This window comes from Salvelinus sp. IW2-2015, unplaced genomic scaffold, assembly GCF_002910315.2.
Source record: "Salvelinus sp. IW2-2015 unplaced genomic scaffold, ASM291031v2 Un_scaffold1976, whole genome shotgun sequence".
NCBI lineage: Eukaryota > Metazoa > Chordata > Actinopteri > Salmoniformes > Salmonidae > Salvelinus > Salvelinus sp. IW2-2015.
Window position 1 is genome coordinate 187404 of NW_019943328.1, and position 21416 is coordinate 208819.

Genomic DNA, 21416 nt, shown 5'->3' on the forward strand with positions numbered 1-21416 from the left:
AGTCCTAGATTCATCCGGCCAACCAGGAAAAGACCGATGTACCAGGGACACACATGATTAAACATCCACAGAAGAACGCTCACTGATCAACCATGCAACCGCTACTTCCAGTCTTCCTCACCTGGCATTGGAGAGCACATGAATGAGATGTAACCTACTTTTCTTTTCTTAAATAATATACACTTTTTTTGACTTTTATCAACTAAAGTGAAACAACACTACCTACATACTAAATAGCAGCAATCTCAAGATATTTTACTCTCTGATAGTATTCATAACCACGTCACACAAATCAGCTCCTCTCGCTTCAGGTTCTGCCGATGTAGTTAGGCCCTCTCAACAAGAGCCCTATAACGCAGGGAACAGAGGAATTCTTCCCTCTAACTCTGACACAATTATCTATCATTATCCGGACGCTGGTGGGCTACCCTGTCTATTCACCCCTCTTCCTCCCCCTCCTCCCTCCCCTCAGGCGGGATTCGGTGCCTGCCCTGGGTGGTGTTCCTGCTGGGAGGAGTGGACCCGGGGGCTTGCGGACTGTGATCGAAGGTAGAAACGTACGACTCCAAGTCCCCAGCCCAGGTCCTCATTATACACTCCGTCTCTGAATCTCCGCTTTCCCACCTCCTCCGTCCCGAACAGCTGCTGACGTGCTACAGGTGGACTGGAACTAGCTTGGAATCGAAGAAGAAGAATTAATTAATTAATGATTTGATTGATAATAAACTTAACATAAATCCTCACTCATGGAATCAAAAACATAAACATATTGACCCATATTCGCTCACACAGTTAGTCAATTTGCCTAGTTAAGATAAAACCACTCAGTTAGATCCATTAAGAATTGTTAACATTCTGGAACCAGCTTTAACCCTTGTTGAACCCGGCCAGACCAATTACTAACGTATTTCATGTCTTATTACCACCTGTAGTCTAGTTGTTTGGTCCGCTCCTGGTGCCGTTGCCCACCGCTCCCCCCTGCTGAGCAAACCAAAACCCTGGTCTCCTTCCATCCGGGCAAGCGCCTCCATGAACAGCCCCACCTTTGGATCACGTCAGGAAGACAAGAGTGGACCCCAGCGAAAGCGCCATTCTTAAAGGCCGGGTGAGGTGGTGACCGTTCGGAGGAGCCTCCCTAAGCACTTCTTAAATCTCCCCCTTCAGTAAAAATCTCCTAGCCTTGCTATCTCCCCTCAGGTAATTGCGCTAAGGCTCTACTAATCTCCTCCTCAGGTTAAGATTCCCGTAAATCCGTGTCATATCTCCCCATCAGTGTAGAACTCCCGCCTATCTATCTCCCCTCATCGGATGTAGTCTTCCTGAGCCTTCTATGCTCCCCTACACGGAGACCCTCTCTCTGACGCCATTCTCTAATCTCCCTGCAGAGTATGATACCTAGCCTTCTACCCTCTCACCCTCAGTAGAGTTACCTGGTAGGGTCTAAACATTGATATCTCTCCTGTTAATGAGGAGCAGTGTAGAGCGGTGAGGGAAGAAGTAGACGGAGCACAGATAATTTCCCTCCACAATACATTCTTCCCGCATCAGGACTAAAGTAGAAGCATGAACAGAGGGAACATCATGCTGAAATGGTATGCTGAGAAGGTAGACAACTGTTGAAACAAGGCGGACTAGACAGTGATAATAAAAATCGTGAAAGTGCTAGTAGCATTATGTGCAGTCCAGTGACATAATCTAGGCTCGACCATCATACGCGGTGTTTAAAGAGAAAGTGGAGTCGAGTGTAGATGTTCACTAATGCTCTGCAGATGCAGTGGCCTTTTGATGACCGTATGAAGGTAAGCGGAGTGAGACGGTTACGAGTGGGGAGTGGACATGTGTCGTGAGTGAGTGTGTGCGAGATGAAGGAGTCGCTGGGGATTGAGGCAGGGAGGAGAGAGGAACGAGGGACGAAGAAGAAAGGAGAGTATACGTGTTACGGTAAAGAGGATGAAGCAGAGGTCAACAGGGAATAGTGAAGCGCAACGATAGTCGAGCCTCTCTTATGAGTGTTAGTAACCAGATTCATGCAGAGGTATGTAATACAACTAACGGGAATCTATGACATGTAATATGCATATTGCTCTATGTATTAACAAGCCTATCCGATATGCCCATAAGCGCTACACAAATATAGTGCAGTAAATCAGAACACATCGATCTACGTATCTATACAATACTGAACAAACGACCGCAATCAAAAAAGCCTTATCTTTTACAATCACGAACTTCCAAAGTCAACACACTAACCCTTTTCACAACACAAACAACAACAACCTAATAAAATCTAAAGGCGCACCTTATCCCACTCCCTACTAGACAATGACTTTGCAAATGTCAACAAACTCTAAATAAAACCCAGCTTAGCTAAAAGACGTGACCTTCTATCCACGCAAATAGTGGACCAATTAATAAGCATAAAGAGAGAAGTGGCCAATTTTTATCTAGTCTATTACAAATCAACCCATTGCACCAAAGCATCCAACAACCCAGGAGCATTATGCGCGCCTACCGGAAACTGACAAGATTAATGAGAGATTCCGGTATAGTATTGTACAATAGCCATGGTTAAAAGAAGAAAGTGCTAATTCTGAGAGAGCTTACAAACAAATCTTCTAAAAGAAGACCTACTTGCACTTCAAGCGAAGCCCATGTATTTACACAAACATAAGCCTATAAACCTTAAAAGAATTATCTGTTGCCCTGACAACAACCCTGTACTAAACATGGCAGCGCTAATGAAAAATGTTAATCATAGTAAAAGTATTGTGTTCGCTGATTAGCATATTTTGTATGAGTGTACAGAGTTAGCATGGTGCTAAGCAAAGGACCCAAATACGAGGAGATAGTAAAATAAACCAGACGACACTTAGACAAAACAGCTTATTTAAGTAGCCCGCTAAATCAGCGGACGAACGCCTAAAATATCTCAACTATCACGTGACACATCAATAAGTCCGCGAATATCACCCAAGTCGGTAAGTTTCGCATCTCGAAGCCCTCATTGACTCGAGGGAGCCACCTTCCTGTTTTCGGCGGGCTTGTGGCGGTGAACTCGTGTAAATGTATCGACTCAGAACCCCAAGCGTCTCTTACTGCCACCCCGTAGACGATATACCTAACTTAGATTTATTAGAGCGCGAATATATGAGAGTTAAGCCCCACCAAACGGACGTAGTTGTATGTTTGTGTAATTTCCAGTATGCGGCAACAATACAATAACAACAAGTCATTACGTGGGGGATATAATATCCTAGTGTCCTCTATATTGAGAAATCCTGTGTAGTGCTGTAACCAAAACTAAGGAGGCCGGTTGTACAACTTAGCAACGGCTAGCAACACCAGCGATAAGAACAGGGAAAGTTGGTTCCCTGACTGAGGGCCACCAGTGTTTGCTGACATATGTGTGTATCGAATGTGTGTATGGTGTCGTTAGTGTTGTTTCTGTGGGCCCAATGGTGACCTATTCCTCAATACCAGAACCAGCTACTGACCAGCTACTCAATATGGAGTTCTGGAAGCCAGTTAGTTTGCTAGAACACTGGTGTGTACAAATAGAATTTCTCGACATTTTAGCAATATCCCCATGGCTTACCAGCTAACATCCCCAGCTCCGATGGGAAAAATCTGGTGTAAAGCAAGGTGTCATCCTAAATACCCTCTCCTGCTATTTGTGCCCTTGAATAAGTCACCTACCAACTGTTCCAGGGGCGCTCAACCTCTTGGGGTTCTGTGGTGTGTGTGTGTGTGTGTGTGTGTGTGTGTGTGTGTGTGTGTGTGTGTTGTGTGTGTGGTGTGTGTGTGTGTGTTGTGTGTGTGTTTTGGGGGGTTGGGTTGTGTGTGTAAAAATACATTTTTCCGTTCTCTTGCAAGATTGACCAAAAAAAGTATTTTTTTCCGTCCCCCCTCCTCTTCCACATCTCCTCTCCTGTTCCTCCTCCCCGTCTTCCCCCTCTTCTTCTTCTCCTCTCCTTCCTCATCATCCTCTTCCTCTCCCTCCTCCCCATCTTCCCCCTCGCCCTCTTCCTCATCGTCATTCTTCTCCTCTCCTTCCTTATCCTCCTCCTCCCCCTCTTCCTCCTTCTTGTTCCAGACTGTGGGGAGAAGATCATCTCTGTGTATCTCCGTCCTCCTCTCCCTCACCGTGTCTTCCTGTCCTCATCACAAGAGATCATCCCTTCCACCTCCCTGCGTCATTTCTCTCTTTGCTGATTGGAGTTAGACCTCCTCTTCACGTCTATTTCGTCACTCTCTCCATCGTCATTACGCGTGTTTGTCCTCAACGTCCACCACCGCTCCCGGGGACCCATAAGATGCCTCGCTGGGTCCACTCTGTCTTCCTGGACCTGATCCCCAGGTGTGCTGTTCATGAGGCGGCCTGCACCGCGATGGAAGGAAGACGCAGGTTGTTGTTGCTTCCAGCAGAGGCGGGCGAGCGTGGCACGGCACCAGGGACGGACCACCACCACTAGACTACCAGGTGGTAATAACAGGACCTATGAACAATACGTTAGTAGACTGTGATTTTAGGGCCGGTTTCCCAGACACAGTAAGCCTGGTTCCAGAAACTATTAACCATTCTTAATGGTGATTTTTCTACTGAAAGTGCTTTCTTAGTCCTAAACTAGGCACACATTGATAACATGTGTCGGAAACTGGCCCTCAATATGTTTTGTTGTACTCCCATGACTGAGGCAACTTTATGTGTAGTTTAAATGTATCAAATCAAATCATTAATTAATTAATTCCTTCCTTCCTTCATTCAGGCCTATCCGTCCTCCTCCTGGCCTCAGCACCTTCAGCCAGCTGGCTTCGGGACGGAGGAGGGTAGCGCTGGACCACGGAGGATCTCCAGAGACGGACGCCCCTGTTATGAGGACCTGGAGCTGTGGGGACTTTTGACTGTACTTCTCTTCCGGCCCTCCGTCACCCAGACCCCCGGGCTCCACTCCTCCACCCCAGCAGAACCACCCACCCCCAGGGGCGCAGGGCAGCCCAGACCGCCTGGACAGGGGAGGAGAGGAGAAGGAAGAGAGGAGGATAAGGAATCGATGAAGTGAGATCCCCCTCCCACAACCGGATTAATAGAATATAACTTGGTGTTCAGGCTCTAGAGCGATTAGACTTCCCTTGTCTCCCAGCGTTTATACGGGCTCTGAGAGGGCTGCACTACATCGCCAGACCACCACACGAAGAGAGACGCTGACTTTAGTGTGAGTGATTTGACAAATTGACAACTAATACACAGCACGAGTAACAATCATTATTGCAGAATTGCTGCTATTTACTGTATGTAGAGGAATGTTGTTTCACCTTTAGTTGACTAAAAAAGTCAAAAAAAAGTTGCGTATTTTTTTTAAAGAAAAGAAAAGTGTACCATTCATTCATTGTCTCTCCATCCAGGTGAAGGAGACTGGAAGTACGTTGCCATTGTTGTATCTGACCGTTTCTCCTGTGGATGTTGTGTTCATCGACCCATAACCTGTCTTCTTGTTGTACCTGTGCTCTGGTAGCCATGCCAGGTCTCTTCGCTTCCTCCCTGGATTGGCCGGCATATCAGACCTGTGGGAGGGTCCCTTGAACCGCCCGGAGCGGGCACCATGGGACTGGGGGTGTCTGTGATACCCGCCCCGGAGCGGGCACCATGGGACTGGGTGTCTGTGATACCCGCCCCGGAGCGGCGGCCACCATGGACTGGACGGTGTCTTGTGATACCCGCCCCGGAGCGGGCACCATGGGACTGGGTGTACTGTATACCCGCCCCGAAGTCGGGCACCATAGGCGGACTGGCACTACAATGATCAGGCCGAATTGTAGGAGAGGTGAGACAGATGAGAAGGACTGTCACTAAAGTATAGCACGATAATGACTACCAATAAGGAGTTCCATTAAGTCCACCGGACTATGACGTGACGTGAACGGGGCAAAAGTGTGAAGAGAGAGCGCCCTCCTACAAGTAATCTGCGCCGCAATCGTCATGTTGGTCAACCCAAGTACAAGGCACATGGTGCCATCGTCCAGGAAACCTATCTTTTCCCCATAAAATATATGTTTTGAATTTTTCAAACTAGATTTCTAGTTAGAAGGCTGATATAAAGCCTTTGTTTGTTTCATAAATAAATCCCTTTAATGCATTAGAAAACACAGAATCCTACAACACGTCGGTTAAACCCACGCACTTTTGTTTTGAGCCCGGGTTCCAAATGGTTCCATTCCAACACTAACCCGGTTCAACGGCAGAGGCCTAGGGCATAGTAGAATCCCACTAAATGTACTGCTTCATATTGGACAAGCAATGACTGTGTGGGTAAATCTCTATCCAATTAAAGATTTATTAGCGCTGCTTTTGCGAGTGTTAGTATATGGGCAAAGTAACCAGAAGGACTAACTTCTTAGAAAGATGAACTCTGAATCAGTTTGTACTACTTCTCCCACACTCACTCACTCACTCTCACTCACTCTGCTGCTCGTCGCCATAACATTATAAAGCACTATTTTATTTCTAGTTAAACAATGTGTTGCTGTGATTGTAAAGTAAAGTAATAATAGAAGAAACGTACTGTAAATTTAGGGAATGAAGATATGAGAGCTATATCTAAGCATTCATCTAACTTTCATAACTTCCTGTTAATTGCACAGAAAGCATATACCTTCCTTTCCACAAGTACAACACTATCACAGTTTAAATGAATCTTACAAAAAAAACGCGGTTATAGAAAAATTGTGTTATAAAAGAAAGGTAATGAGAAGTAGTAGTAATATATCTATCAAGTCAAACGTCTAGAAACAGCTTCACACATTCCATAAAATAACAAATATGTTAAAAAAATTAAATTAACTGTCACACTAAAACAATACATTGATCTGGCCAGCATTACTAGGAAGAACCACAGCAGAATTACCTGGAAGTAAATTCTCCGCTTATCCTAAGCAGACAGAGAGAATGTGACTATTTAAAAAATGATTTTCTTAAAGAGATTCACCGATACGTTCCTATACGTTTTACCCAGTAGTTCTGAAGTAGCGCTTTGGGATTTCGTGGCGAAATTGACGTAAAACAGTAATTCAATAGATTATGTATGAACTACACATTGGACACATCCAGCCCAAAGAGGAGATTAAAAAATACTTAGTAGGTCGCCAAAGTTCCAGAGCACGTCTTTAATTTAAGCACTGAGATGATAAACAGATATCACACGAGGAAGTCCTCTTTTCGTCTATTAATCCTGACTATTACATTTTAGTCACACTGAGCCAGTCATATTTGATGCCAGTCTACTGGATCCAGCTCATATTGATGCCAGTCATATTATGCCAGTCATGATGTTATGCCAGTCCACTAAACCTATGTAGCATCAATAGGTGGATTAACATCTATAACTTAGTACCGCATATCTCTTGAATGCCTGAGTGCACACAAACTGGGTGCCAAAGTTACATAAATTTGTACATGCCACTTCCCACCTTAGCCCGACTATTGTACCTGCCAAGTCACTGATGTCCATCCATCAGTCGCAACATGTTTGCGTTCTGACCTGCTTCGGGTATCACAGACACCCCAGTCCCATGGTGCCCGCTCCGGGGCGGGTATCACAGACACCCCAAGGTCCTAGATCATGCCGGCCAACCAGGGAGGAAGGAAGAGACCGATGGTACCCAGGAGACACACGATGATAAACATCCACAGGAAGATACGGTCGATCACCATGGCAACGTACTTCCAGTCTTCCTTCACCTGGATGGAGAGACATGAATGAATGGTAACCACTTTTCTTTTCTTTAAAAAAAATACAACTTTTTTTTGACTTTTTAGTCAACTAAAGGTGAAACAACATTACCTAACATACGTAAATAGCAGCAATCTGCAATATGATTGTTACTCGTGCTGATAGTTTAGTTGTCATAATCACTCACACTAAAGTCAGCGTCCTCTGCCCTCAGGTGGTCTGCGATGTAGTGCAGCCCCTCCAGAGCCCGTATAACGCTGGGAGACAGAGGGAAGTCTATCCCTCTAGACTCTGACACCAAGTTATCTATCTTATCCGGTCGCTGGGTGGGGTTAATCCTTCTATTCACCCCTCTTCCTCCTCCTCCTCCTCCTCCCCTGTCCAGGCGGTTCTGGGGCTGCCCTGCCCCTGGGGGTGGGTGGTTCTGCTGGGGTGGAGGAGTGGAGCCCGGGGGTCTGGGTGACGGAGGGCGGAAGGAGAAGTACGAGGTCAAAGTCCCCAGCTCCAGGTCCTCATAACAGGGCGTCCGTCTCTGGAGATCCTCCGTGGTCCCACCTCCTCCGTCCCGAAGCCAGCTGGCTGAGGTGCTGAGGCAGGGAGGACGGACTAGGCCTGAATGAAGGAAGGAAGGAATTAATTAATTAATGATTTGATTTGATACATTTAAACTACACATAAAGTTGCCTCAGTCATGGGAGTACAACAAACATATTGAGGGCCAGTTTCCCGGACACATGTTTATCAATGTGTGCCTAGTTTAGGACTAAGAAGCACTTTCAGTAGAAAATCACCATTAAGAATGGTTAATAGTTCTGGAACCAGGCTTTACCTGTGTCTGGGAAACCGGCCCTAAAAATCACAGTCTACTAACGTATTGTTCATGGTCCTGTTATTACCACCTGGTAGTCTAGTGGTGGTGGTCCGTCCCTGGTGCCGTGCCACCGCTGCCCCCTGCTGGAGCAACAACAACCTGCGTCTCCTTCCATCCGGTGCAGGCCGCCTCATGAACAGCCACCTGGGGATCAGGTCCAGGAAGACAGAGTGGACCCAGCGAGGCATCTTATGGGTCCCRGGGGAGCGGTGGTGGACGTTGAGGACAAACACGGTAATGACGATGGAGAGAGTGACGAAGATCATGGTGAAGAGGAGGTACTCTCCAATCAGAGGGATGACCAGGGAGGTGGAAGGGATGATCTCTGTGATGAGGAGCAGGAAGACGGTGAGGGAGAGGAGGACGGAGATACACAGAGTGATCTTCTCCCCACAGTCTGGAACAAGAAGGAGGAAGAGGGGGAGGAGGAGGATAAGGAAGGAGAGGAGAAGAATGAGGAGGAAGAGGGCGAGGGGGAAGATGGGGAGGAGGGAGAGGAAGAGGATGATGAGGAAGGAAGAGGAGAAGAAAGAAGAGGGGGAAGACGGGGAGGAGGAACAGGAGGGAGATGTGGAAGAGGAGGGGGGACGGAAAAAAATACTTTTTTGGTCCATCTTGCAGAGAACGGAAATGTATTTTTACACACAACCCAACCCCCCAAAACACACACACAACCACCACACACACACCACACACACAACACACACACACACACACACACACACACACACACACACACACCCACAACACTACACACGCACACCCCAAGAGGTTGGAAGCAGCCCTGGAACAGTTGGTAGGTGACTTATTCAAGGGCACAATAGCAGGAGAGGGTATTTAGGATGACACCTCGCTCTACACCAGATTTTCCCATCGGAGCTGGGGATGTTAGCTGGTAAGCCATGGGGATATTAGCTAAAATGTCAGAAATTCTATTTACACACCAGTGTTCTACCAAAACTAAACTGCTTCCAGAACCTAATTGAGTAGCTGGTCAGTAGCTGGTTCTGGGTATTGAGGAATAGGTCACCATGGGCCCACAGAAACAACACATACAAACGCACAAACACACATTCACACACATATGTCAGCAACACTGGTCCCTCAGCTCAGACCACTTCTGTTTTTCTGGGGCTGGTTGTAAGTTGTCTTTCAGTTTCACCACAGAATCTCAATAAAAGGAACAGAGTAATTTCCCACGTATTTGTTTTTTGTATTTGCAACTAAACAACATACAGTTTTGTTACCATGGCAAACATAGTCTACACTAGGGCTGTTGTGGTAACCGTATTACCGCCACACCGACAGGCACGAGTCATGAAGGCAGTCAAATTCCACGTGACCGTTTAGTCACGGTAATTAGGCTTCTCCTGATAGCCTACAAAACTTGCTAACTGCCTGGTACTCACACTCTATTGTCCCTCTAATCACTCTGACATCAATACAAATGTAATCGAAAATCTAATCAAACATTTCATGCGAGCCCATGAGCTCATGTTGCGSAACATTTCTATAGGCTATGCAATTGCGCGAGTGATGGCCTCTATTAAAAAGAGGAGGCTCCCATCAGCTTTCTTTTTAACCRCCTTTTTCTCATTTTATATTTTTTTACGTATGCCCTTTTTCTTTTTGCATGCATTATAGATAAAGGCATTTATTAAGCCATATTTGGTTGATGAAAGACACGTTTGGCTTTTAATTTGTGAATGAAGTCAGCATAGAGAAATTCCTTTGTTTTAGTTTTTTWAAAATATTTTTACTTAAGCAGATTTAAAATAAGCTTAATGCTCTTTCAATATTTGTTTCTGAATTACTGTAACTGTTACTAGCATAAACTAATACATGGGCAATATGTATGTCAAGAATCTTAGTTGTAACAACCTGTAATGTTCTAAAACCTCCACTAGATGGGGATGTTGGCTACATTCTGAATTGTTCATGTAACAGTATTTCTTCCGTCTCTCTCTTTGCCCCAACCAGGGACCCTCTGAACACATCGACAACAGTCACCCATGAAGCATCGTTACCTATCGGTCCACAAAAGCCATGCATCTTGCAGAGCAAGTGAAATAACGACTACTTCAAAAGGTCTGAGCGAGTGAAGTCACTGACTGAAATGCTACTAGAGTCACCGTTAACAAGCTAGCCGTGTCACATCGTTACTTTCAGAAACATTCAGAGATGTCCTCTGTTAGCCTACTTACCTGAGGGGAGATAGAAGACTAGGAATCTACCTGAGGGGAGATAGAAGGCTAGGAATCTACCTGAGGGGAGATAGAAGGCTAGGAATCTACCTGAGGGGAGATAAAAGGCTAGGAATCTACCCGAGGGGAGATAGAAGGCTAGGAATCTACCTGAGGGGAGATAGAAGGCTAGGAATCTACCTGAGGGGGAGATAGAAGGCTAGGAATCTACCTGAGGGGAGATAGAAGGCTAGAATCTACCTGAGGGGAGATAGAAGACTAGGAATCTACCTGAGGGGAGATAGAGACTAGGAATCTACCTGAGGGAGATAGAAGTAGGAACTACTGAGGGGAGATAGAAGACTAGGAATCTACCTGAGGGGAGATAGAAGCTAGGAATCTACCTGAGGGGAGATAGAAGACTAGGATCTACCTGAGGGAGATAGAAGACTAGGACCTACCTGAGGGGGAGGGGAGATAGAAGACTAGGAATCTACCTGAGGGGAGATAGAAGACTAGGAATCTACCTGAGGGAGATAGAATACTAGGAATCTACCTGGGGGAGATAGAAGATCCAGGAATCTACCTGAGGGGAGATAGAAGACCAGGAATCTACCTGAGGGGAGATAGAAGACTAGGAATCTACCTGAGGGGAGATAGAATACTAGGATCTACCTGAGGGAGATAGAAGACTAGGAATCTACCTCAGGTAGTCCTAGTTGTCTGAGGGGAGATAAAAGACTAGGATCTACCTGGGGGAGATAGAAGACTAGGAATCTACCTGAGGGGAGATAGAAGACCAGGAATCTACCTGAGGGGAGATAGAAGACCAGGAATTACCTGAGGGGAGATAGAAGACTAGGAATCTACCTGAGGGGAGATAGAAGACTAGGAATCTACCTGAGGGGAGATAGAGACTAGGAATCTACCTGAGGGGAGATAGAAGACCAGGAATCTACCTGAGGGGAGATAGAAGACCAGGAATCTACCTGAGGGGAGATAGAAGACTAGGAATCTACCTGAGGGGAGATAGAAGACTAGGAATCTACCTGAGGGGAGATAGAAGACTAGGAATCTACCTCAGGTAGTCCTAGTTGTCTGAGGGAGATAAAAGACTAGGAATCTACCTGGGGGAGATAGAAGACTAGGAATCTACCTGAGGGGAGATAGAAGACCAGGAATCTACCTGAGGGGATAAAAGCAGAATCTACCTGAGGGGAGATAGAAGACTAGGAATCTACCTGAGGGGAGATAGAAGACTAGGAATCTACCTGAGGGGAGATAGAAGACTAGGAATCTACCTGAGGGGAGATAGAAGACCAGGAATCTACCTGAGGGGAGATAGAAGACTAGGAATCTACCTGAGGGGAGATAGAAGACTAGGAATCTACTGAGGGGAGATAGAAGACTAGGAATCTACCTGAGGGGAGATAGAAGACTAGGAATCTACCTGAGGGGAGATAGAAGACCAGGAATCTACCTGAGGGGAGATAGAAGACTAGGAATCTACCTGAGGGAGATAGAGACTAGGAATCTACCTGAGGGGATATAGAAGACTAGGAATCTACCTGAGGGGAGATAGAAGACTAGGAATCTACCTGAGGGGAGATAGAAGACCAGGACGGTGAGGCAGGAGATGAGCAGACAGGGGATGATCAAGTTGATGGTGTAGAAGAGAGGCAGCCGTCTGATGATGAAGAAGTAGGTGATATCAGGGTAGATCTCATGACAGCAGTCGTACTTCTTGGTGTTGTATGTTCCCACTGCGTCGATGATGGCCCACTCTCCACTCTCCCAGTAGTTGTTCAGGTCCACAGTGTTCTAGGGGATAGAGATCAACCGTCCCACTCTATAAAGGCTTCATATGGCATACATAAAAGCTTCATAAGCACTGTGTAGATATAGTTGTTCAGGTCTACTGTAGTCTAGGTGACAGAGATACACTTCATAGTCTCCCTTTAGAGGAAAATTGTCACACACTGCTGGCTCTGATTGGGTCTCAGTGTGGCTTGACATTGACAGCAATGGAGTTAGCAAAAACACAAACAGATCTGGGACCAGGCTTAGTGGGCTTGACATTGACAACAATGGAGTTAGCAAGAACACAAACAGATCTGGGACCAGGGTAGTGCTAATGTATAAAACATAAACACATAGATACATAGACAATACGTTATGCATATCATACACATCATGTACAATAATATTACCTCCTTGAGTGATTATTTGATTGACCGACCGACCGACACAATAAATTATTTAGACAAAAATGTGCAAACTTCACTTTTATGCTGATGATGCTGTTATTTATTGTTGTGCCTCATCTCTCACAAAATCTTTCCAGAACTTGCAAACTGCTTTTTATACTGTTCAACATACCTTGTGTCAATTGAAGTTTATCCTCAATACTGACTAAACTAATGGTGTTTTCTAAAGCAAGAAATAGACCTCTGAACCTTTCACCTATTACTACCTGTCAGGGCAAGGAGATTGAGACTGTAACCTCATATAAATATCTTGGAATTTTAATTGATGACTCTTTTAAATTGCATATTCAACAACTTACAAAAAAATTGAAGCTGAAGTTGGGATTTTATTTTAGGAATAAGGCCTGTCTTTCTTTTGAAGCCAGAAGGAGGCTAGTATCAGCTACATTTATGCCTTTACTAGACTATGGTGATATTTTATATATGAATGCTTGCTTCCGCTCAGTGTTTGAGATCAATTGACACCCTTTAACATGGAGCACTGAGATTTATTTTACACTGAAAAACCCTTACGCGCCACTGCACTTTATATGCCAGGGTTGGCTGGCCTCTAGTCACTCGTAGGCTCAGTCACTGGTATACTTTTATTTATAAAGCCATTTTGGGTTTACTACCTTTTTATTTGGGCATTTTTATTGTTCATAAATGTGGTGGGTACTCTCTTCGTTCGCTGGACTTTATCCTGCTAACTGTTCCAAATGTCCGAACTGAATTTGGTAAAAAGGGATTTTATGTACTCTGCGCCATCGTCTTGGAACGCCTTACAAAATGCCTTTAAACTGGAAGAACTTGTCCCGATTGGTGTTTTTAAATCACTGATGAAGGATCTTGAGACTGATTCCCTGACCTGTCACTGTTTTTTAATTTGCTGTTTTATGACTTTGTTATACTCTTGTGAATTCTATGGTTTTTACTAGAGTACTTGTAGTTTTTCATGTTGTCTGTCTGGTATTTTTGTAATGACTTGGTTCCATTATATCTTGGCCAGGGCGCTCTTGAAAAAAGAGATTTCAAATCTCAATTAGCGATTCCTGGTTAAATAAAAGGTAAATGATAAATAATAATAACAACATAAAAGTCCATACCTCGATGCGTTCCAGGTCAATCTTAGCCTTGTCGTAAGTCCAAGAACCGAACTTCATTTTACAGTTCTGCTGGTCGAAGGGGAAGAAAGTGACGTCTATAGAACAGGAGGACTTATAGATGGCCGGGGGAACCCAGCGCACCTTCCCATTGTAGAACAGGTGGGCCTTGGTCATGTGGGTTACGGCGAACTCACCGTCCGCACTGGAGGGAGGAGAGGAGAGCACAGCAGAACAGAAAATAGGTTACTGAAGTAATTGTACACGTAAGGGGGCGTCGTACAGCACGGCTGTGCTGCGGTCGTAGGTACGAGTAGACAGACGAAATACCTGTATATCATTGGCATCGTTGCCAGGCAAACCCTCTGGTTGTTAGCTCGATTGGCATTTGTCAGTTCGTGCAGGTTGCTATGGGCATGCACAGCCATAGCCACGGGAAGTGGTGGTGCTGCAGGGGTTGGCAGACCTTGTAATTGACGTCGCCTACCCCCTTGACGATGTCATAGGGCCCATGTCACGTAGCCAGGAATTTGTTCTCTGTTTTGGGGATCAGATCCAAGACCTTCTCACCTGGGTGGAACTCTCGTGGTTGGGCCCCCCGGTTGTATACTCGCTCCTGGGCACGCTGCGCCCGGGCCATGTGCTCCCTCACCACTGGCCAAATCGCTTTAACCTCTCCCTCATCTCCTCCACGTGTTCCACCATGATGCGAAAGGGGGTCGGTTGGTCCTCCCAGACCTCCTTGGCTAGGTTCAGCAGTCCGGGGGACCGACGGCCATACAGGAGCTCAAAGGGGGAGAACCCAGTGGACGCTTGGGGTACCTCGCGCACCGAGAACATTAGGTGGGGCAGCAGCTGGTCCCAGTTCCTCCCATCTCACTTGATGACCTTCTTCAGCATCTGCTTTAGGGTCTAATTGAAGCGTTCGACTAGTCCGTCCATTTGTGGATGGTACACGCTGATCCCCACCTGTTTGATTCGTAAAAGATTGCAGATTGTTTCATTACACGAGACATGAATGCAGTGGCCTGGTCCATCAGGATTTCCCGTGGGATACCCACCCGGCTTAATAAATGGAAGCGCTGCTACACGATACCTTTCTCTGCGGCCGTGCGTAACATGATCGCCTCCGGATACCATGTGGTGTAATCCACGATTACCAGGATGTATTTGTGTCCCCTCGCTGTCTTCACCAACGGACCCACCAGATCCATCGCCACCTGCTCAAACGGCACCCCTATCATGGGCAGAGGAACCAAAGGGTTTCTATAATGTGCCCTCAGGGCTGTGATCTGGCAAGTACGGCAGTAGTTCTCCWTGGCATGCTTGACTCCGGGCCAGAGGAACCGATTCCCGATCCCCTCCCTGGTTTTCTCCATCCCTAGGTATGCCCAGAGCAGGTGGGTGTGGGCGAGCTGCAAGACAGTACTAACATACTGGGTGTGTAGGAGTAACAAGTCTTTTGTCTCCCCATTGCGCTTTACAACCTGATACAGTAAATTATGCTTGATGGCGAAGTGTGGGTAGCGCCACTCACTTACCCCGGGTAACAGCGCAATCATGTCCACCGCAATCACCTGTTCCCTCGCGTTCTGGAGGTTGGGGTCTTCTAACTGGGCCGTCTCAAACAGGCCCGTGAGGATTTTCGTGTCGGACGGCCCATCTAGGGTCTCCACGTCCATAAAGGGGTGCCTGAGGTCCTCCTCTGACGATGGCTCATTTCCCAGCACGGGTCGTCTTCCTCCTCCTGGTCCCTCCTGGTCCGACTCGGGCCCAGTGGACATGATACAACAGCATAGTAATCAGCAACCAATTGATTTAAAAATACTACTGTCCTGTAAAGCCTACAGCGCCATCCTCGCGCTCTCTCCCAGCTTGGAAAGAAAATTGTTGTGCGTAAAACCAGTCTATTAATGCCAAATTATACAGTCAGTCCACCCTCAAAACACTAGCTTAGTAGGGATTGTTTCATTATGCAGTGCAGCCTACTATCTATAGCTATATATATAGTATCTGGCTGATATGTAGTTGCTATTTATGAACATTACACATCAAATAGCCTAACAATGAAATAAAAAGTAGTCGGCTTGAGGATACATTGAACCACTATTTATTGTTCAACTCAGCAGGTTTTCTGGCTAATAGCATACACAAATGGCCTGTAATCAAGGTAAATTAAATCCAACTTGAGAGACTCCCCTGGTGTTCTGAAGTCCTTCTGAGACATTGTGCATAAGGCTATGTCCATTGCGCTGCACACAATTTAAACTTAGTATTGAATGATGCATGTAAAAGATATACCAGAGATAAGGGACTGTTGATATTGCAACCACACAACCCAAACACTTGTTCACCGGTATGAAGGAAAATCGCAAACTGCTTTTTTTTTGTTTGAACTGTCAAGAACTGTTGTCCACAAAAGATGATCTGTTTTGCATTCGCCAATGTATTGTCTGTCCAGTATCCAGACATCCCCAGAGCTTCCTATACAGTTCATCTCTTTCCGTAACGTGTCGAACTGCTGAATTTGAAGCACAACTCCCTTCTGCCCAGTTTCCCTGATGTTGCTACAACAACCAAGCCGTGTTTAACCATCCCTGTAACTGTAGCTTCTAAAGAGAGATCAAAAACTAAAACTCATAAAGAACTACCAAAGAACGAAGCATTATGTTCTCGGTCTGACATGCGCTTTTGAAAAGCATCTGAGTAAAATCCACTTATTGCACTGGCGCCATCGTAGACTTGACCACGGCATTTGTTAACCGATATCCCTTTACTTCCAATCAGTTAAATTATTTATTTTTGAAGGCCTGAGGCACTTTGATCAGTCACATTCCTGAAGCACAAGAAACAAACACTTTGCTATGTAACTTAGCTCCCTCCAAAAAACTGTATATCATCTGTGTTAAGGCCACATTTTACATTTCAATATGACAGGAACCTCATCAACACTTCACAAATTGTTTATTTACACACAAACACACAGGACTCCGAGACATATTAGAAGCCATTTTGTTTGGTAAAGACTTACGATCCTCCAGGAACAATCTCTTATATGGCAGTCTAATTGATCTCCTCCCCTCAAGCGCTACAAATCCCTGATCACGGCTTTAATACCCACCACTAATAGCTGTAGCTAGAGACATAATATTAAGTCTATCATTACATCTTCCTCCATTCACACACACACCTTTTTAATTTCAATAACTGATCACAATCTCAGAGGAGAGCTTGAGGAAGTGGAACAGTCATTAAATACTCTTGAGTTTTAATCTGACACTTTTGGCCGTGAAACTAGAATTAATTTAGATGAGGAGAAAACTATAAGGAGGGCTGGTATATTACTGGGGAGGGCTAGGATCAGGATAACACGGCAGTATATTACTGGGGAGGGCTAGGATCAGGATAACACGGCAGTATATTACTGGGGAGGCTAGATCAGAAACACGCAGGATATTACTGGGAGGCTAGAGCAGGATAACACGGCAGTATATTACTGGGAGGCTAGGATCAGGATAACACGCAGTTATACTGGGAGGCTAGGATCAGGATAACACTGCAGTATATTATGGGAGGGCTTAGGATCAAGGATAACACGCATATTTACTGAGGCAGGTCAGATAACACCGATATATACGGGAGGCTAGATCAGATAACACGCATAATTACTGGGAGGGCTAGATCAGGATAACACGCAGTATATTATGGGTAGACAGTTATAACACGGCAGTATTACTGGGGAGCTAGATCAGGATACACGCAGTATATACTGGGGAGCTAGGATCAGGATAACACACGGCAGGTATATTACTGGGGAGGCTAGATCAGATAACACGCGCAGTATATATTACTGGGAGGGCTAGGATCAGATAACACGCAGTATATACTGGGAGGAGCTATGGATCAGATAACACGGCAGAGATTACTGGGAGGGTAGATCAGGAAACACGGCAGTAATACTGGGAGGGCTAGATCAGGTTAACACTGGCCAGTATATACTGGAGGGCTGAGATCAGAAACACGGCAGTATATTACTGGGGAGGGCTAGGATCAGAATACACGAGCAGATATTACTGGGGGGCTAGGATCAGGTAACACGGCAGTATATACTGGGGAGGCTAATCAGGATAACACGGCAGAATATACTGGGGAGGCTAGGATCAGGTATAGACAACGGCAGTATAATTACTGGGGAGGCTAGGTCAGGATAACACGCAGTATATTACTGGGAGGGCTAGGATCAGTTACACGCAGTTAATTACTGGGAGGTAGGATCAGTTATAACACGCAGTAATATTACTGGGAGGGCTAGATCAGTTACACGGCAGTAAATTACTGGGAGGCTAGGATCAGGATAACACGCAGTATATTACTGGGGAGGCTAGGATCAGGATAAACACGGCAGTATATTACTGGGGAGGGCTAGGATCAGGATAACACGGCAGTATATTACTGGGGAGGCTAGGATCAGAATGAGTAACACGGCAGTATATTACTGGAGGCTAGATCAGGATAACACGGCAGTATATTACTGTGGAGGGCTAAGATCAGAAACTAGGCAGTATATTACTGGAGGGCTAGATCATTATAACACGGCAGTAAATTACGGGGAGCTAGGATCAGGATAACACGCAGTAAATTACTGGGGGGGCTAGGATCAGATCAACACGTCAGTATTACTGGGGGGCTAATCAGATAAACACGGCAGTATATTACTGGGGCTAGGATCAGGAACACGCAGTATATTACTGGAGCTTAGGATCAGGATAACACCCAGTATATTACTGGGGAGGCTAGGATCAGGATAACACGGCAGTATATTACTGGGGAGGCTAGGATCAGATAACACGGCAGTATATTACTGGGGAGGGCTAAGATCAGATAACACGCAGATATTACTGTGGAGCGCTAAATCAGGATAACAGCAGTATATTACTGGGGAGGGCTAGATCAGGATAACACGGCAGTATATTACTGGGGAGGGCTAGGATCAGGATAACACGGCAGTATATTACTGGAGGCTAGATCAGATACACGCAGATATACTTGGGAGGCTAGGATAAACTAACGCAGTATATTATCGGGAGGGCTTAGGATCAGGAAATTACACGGCAGTATATTACTGGGAGAGCTAGGATCAGGATAACACACCAGATAATACTGGGGAGGGCTAGATCAGGATAACACGGCAGATATTACTGGGAGCTAGGATCATAACACGGCAGTATATTACTGGAGGGCTAGGATCAGGATAACACGCAGGATATTACTGGGGAGGCTAGGATCAGGATAACACGGCAGTATATTACTGGGGAGGCTAGATCAGATAACACCAGTATATTCTGGGAGAGGCTAGGATCAGGAAACACGGCAGTATATTACTGGGGAGGGCTAGGACAGGATAACACGGCAGTATATACTGGGGAGCTAGGATCAGGATAACACGGCAGTATATTACTGGGAGGCTGATCAGGAGAACACGGCAGTATATTACTGGGAGGGCTAGGATCAGATAACACGGCAGTATATTACTGGGAGGGCTAGGATCAGGATAACACGGCAGTATATTACTGGGGAGGCTAGGATCAGGATAACACGGCAGTATATTTATCTGGGGAGGGTAAGAGTAGACCTACACTCGCGTTTTAAATCATTCAACCCTAACAACAACGTACCTCATGCCTCACTGATGGACATCATACATGTATCTATCTAATTCATCAGTGCTGTCATCTCCAGAACGGTTGAAAGGACCACAGTCATCCTCATGTACTGGGAATATCTTCCCCGAGAATACACTTGTCATGTAAGCGTTACGACTCATGAATCCAGAGATGTGCCGCGTAACACCATTTAAATAGGCCTAGACGTGGATGTCTCCTGAACTCGACCAGTAGATGGTGCCGAGTAACCATTTAAATAGGCCTAGACGTGGATGTCTCCTGAACTCGACCTCGCTGTTACGTTAAGACAACAGTTTTGCTGTCACTCACTTGTTGTAGAGGACGATGTCTGGGACCCAGATGAGTTCTGACGGGACTCTGATGGACGTGACGTTGTCGTAGTCAGACGGTCTCCAGCGTAGCTTGTAGTCATTCCACTCCTAAGAGGAGAACACACACACACACACACACACACACACACACACACACACAAACACACACACACACACACACGGAGACGAGAGGACATTCAGTGCCACAGGTCTTATCAGACAGAGTCAATTAAAGGCCTATTAATCCATAACAAACTAATAACCGTAATTAATTCACATTGAAACACCTCACAGTCTCACACACATGCTATATACACTGAATGTACTGAATCACACATGCTCTATATACTGAATGTACTAAACACATGCTATATATACTGAATGTACTAAAACACATGCTTTATATACTGAATGTACTGAATCACACATGCTATATATACTGAATGTACTGAATCACATGCTCTATATACTGAATGTACTGAATCACACATGCTCTATATACTGAATGTACTAAAACACATGCTATATATACTGAATGTACTAAAACACATGCTATATATACTGAATGTACTGAAACACATGCTATATACACTGAATGGACTAAAACACAAGCTATATATACTGAATGGACTGAAACACATGCTATATATACTGAATGTACTGAATCACCTGTTTCAGCCAGACGTTGGTGGTCATCATCTGATTCTTCTCGTCCTGCAGAAAGGAAAATACAAAAAGAGGTGAATGAAAAATAGAGAGAAATCAAGATAAAAATTCAGACAGAGACAGAAGAAGAAAGAGAGAGAGAGAGAGGTGGGAGAAAGAGAGAGAGAGAGAGGTGGGAGAAAGAGAGAGAGAGAGAGGTGGGAGAAAGAGCGAGAGAGAGGGGTGGGAGAAAGAGAGAGAAGCAGAAAGACAGACAGAGAGAGAGGGGAGAAAGAGAGAGAGGGGTGCGAAAGCCCCAAATATTATTTATGCATATCAGGTCCGGGTGGGAAAGCCTCAAGTCCATTTCAGAACAGGTCCAACATTTTAGACATGTGAAGATCTCTAGGTCATAGGTTAACTAAATCTGGTTTAAACAAGGTTGGTTTTTGCAGGTCTATTTTCAAAATAATAAATATATTTCTTAAAATGTAAGATGGCTGCAGTATTCACAGAGGAACCATGATGCAATAGGAGAGGTTGTTAAACCTTACACCTTATAAATGTACAAATAGAGACAGCACAAGGACAATAATTAGAGACAGAGGAAGAGCGACAGAGAGATCTAGAGACAGAGAGAACGAGA

General features: G+C 45.4%; 1 protein-coding gene across 1 annotated transcript in view; it reads right to left on the minus strand.

Moving 5' to 3' along the window:
- Positions 1-7547: 7547 nt before the first annotated feature.
- Positions 7548-21416, minus strand: part of chrna2b (cholinergic receptor, nicotinic, alpha 2b (neuronal)) — a 26914-nt gene continuing 13045 nt past the window's right edge. Inside the window, exons 3-9 of the mRNA XM_024139987.2 lie at positions 20795-20839; positions 20124-20233; positions 14134-14335; positions 12380-12602; positions 8627-8995; positions 7915-8339; positions 7548-7735 (exon numbers count right to left, since the gene is read on the minus strand). Of these exons, the coding sequence (XP_023995755.1) occupies positions 7610-7735; positions 7915-8339; positions 8627-8995; positions 12380-12602; positions 14134-14335; positions 20124-20233; positions 20795-20839 (1500 nt within the window). The 3' untranslated portion in view covers positions 7548-7609. The remainder of the gene's footprint in view (positions 7736-7914; positions 8340-8626; positions 8996-12379; positions 12603-14133; positions 14336-20123; positions 20234-20794; positions 20840-21416) is intronic.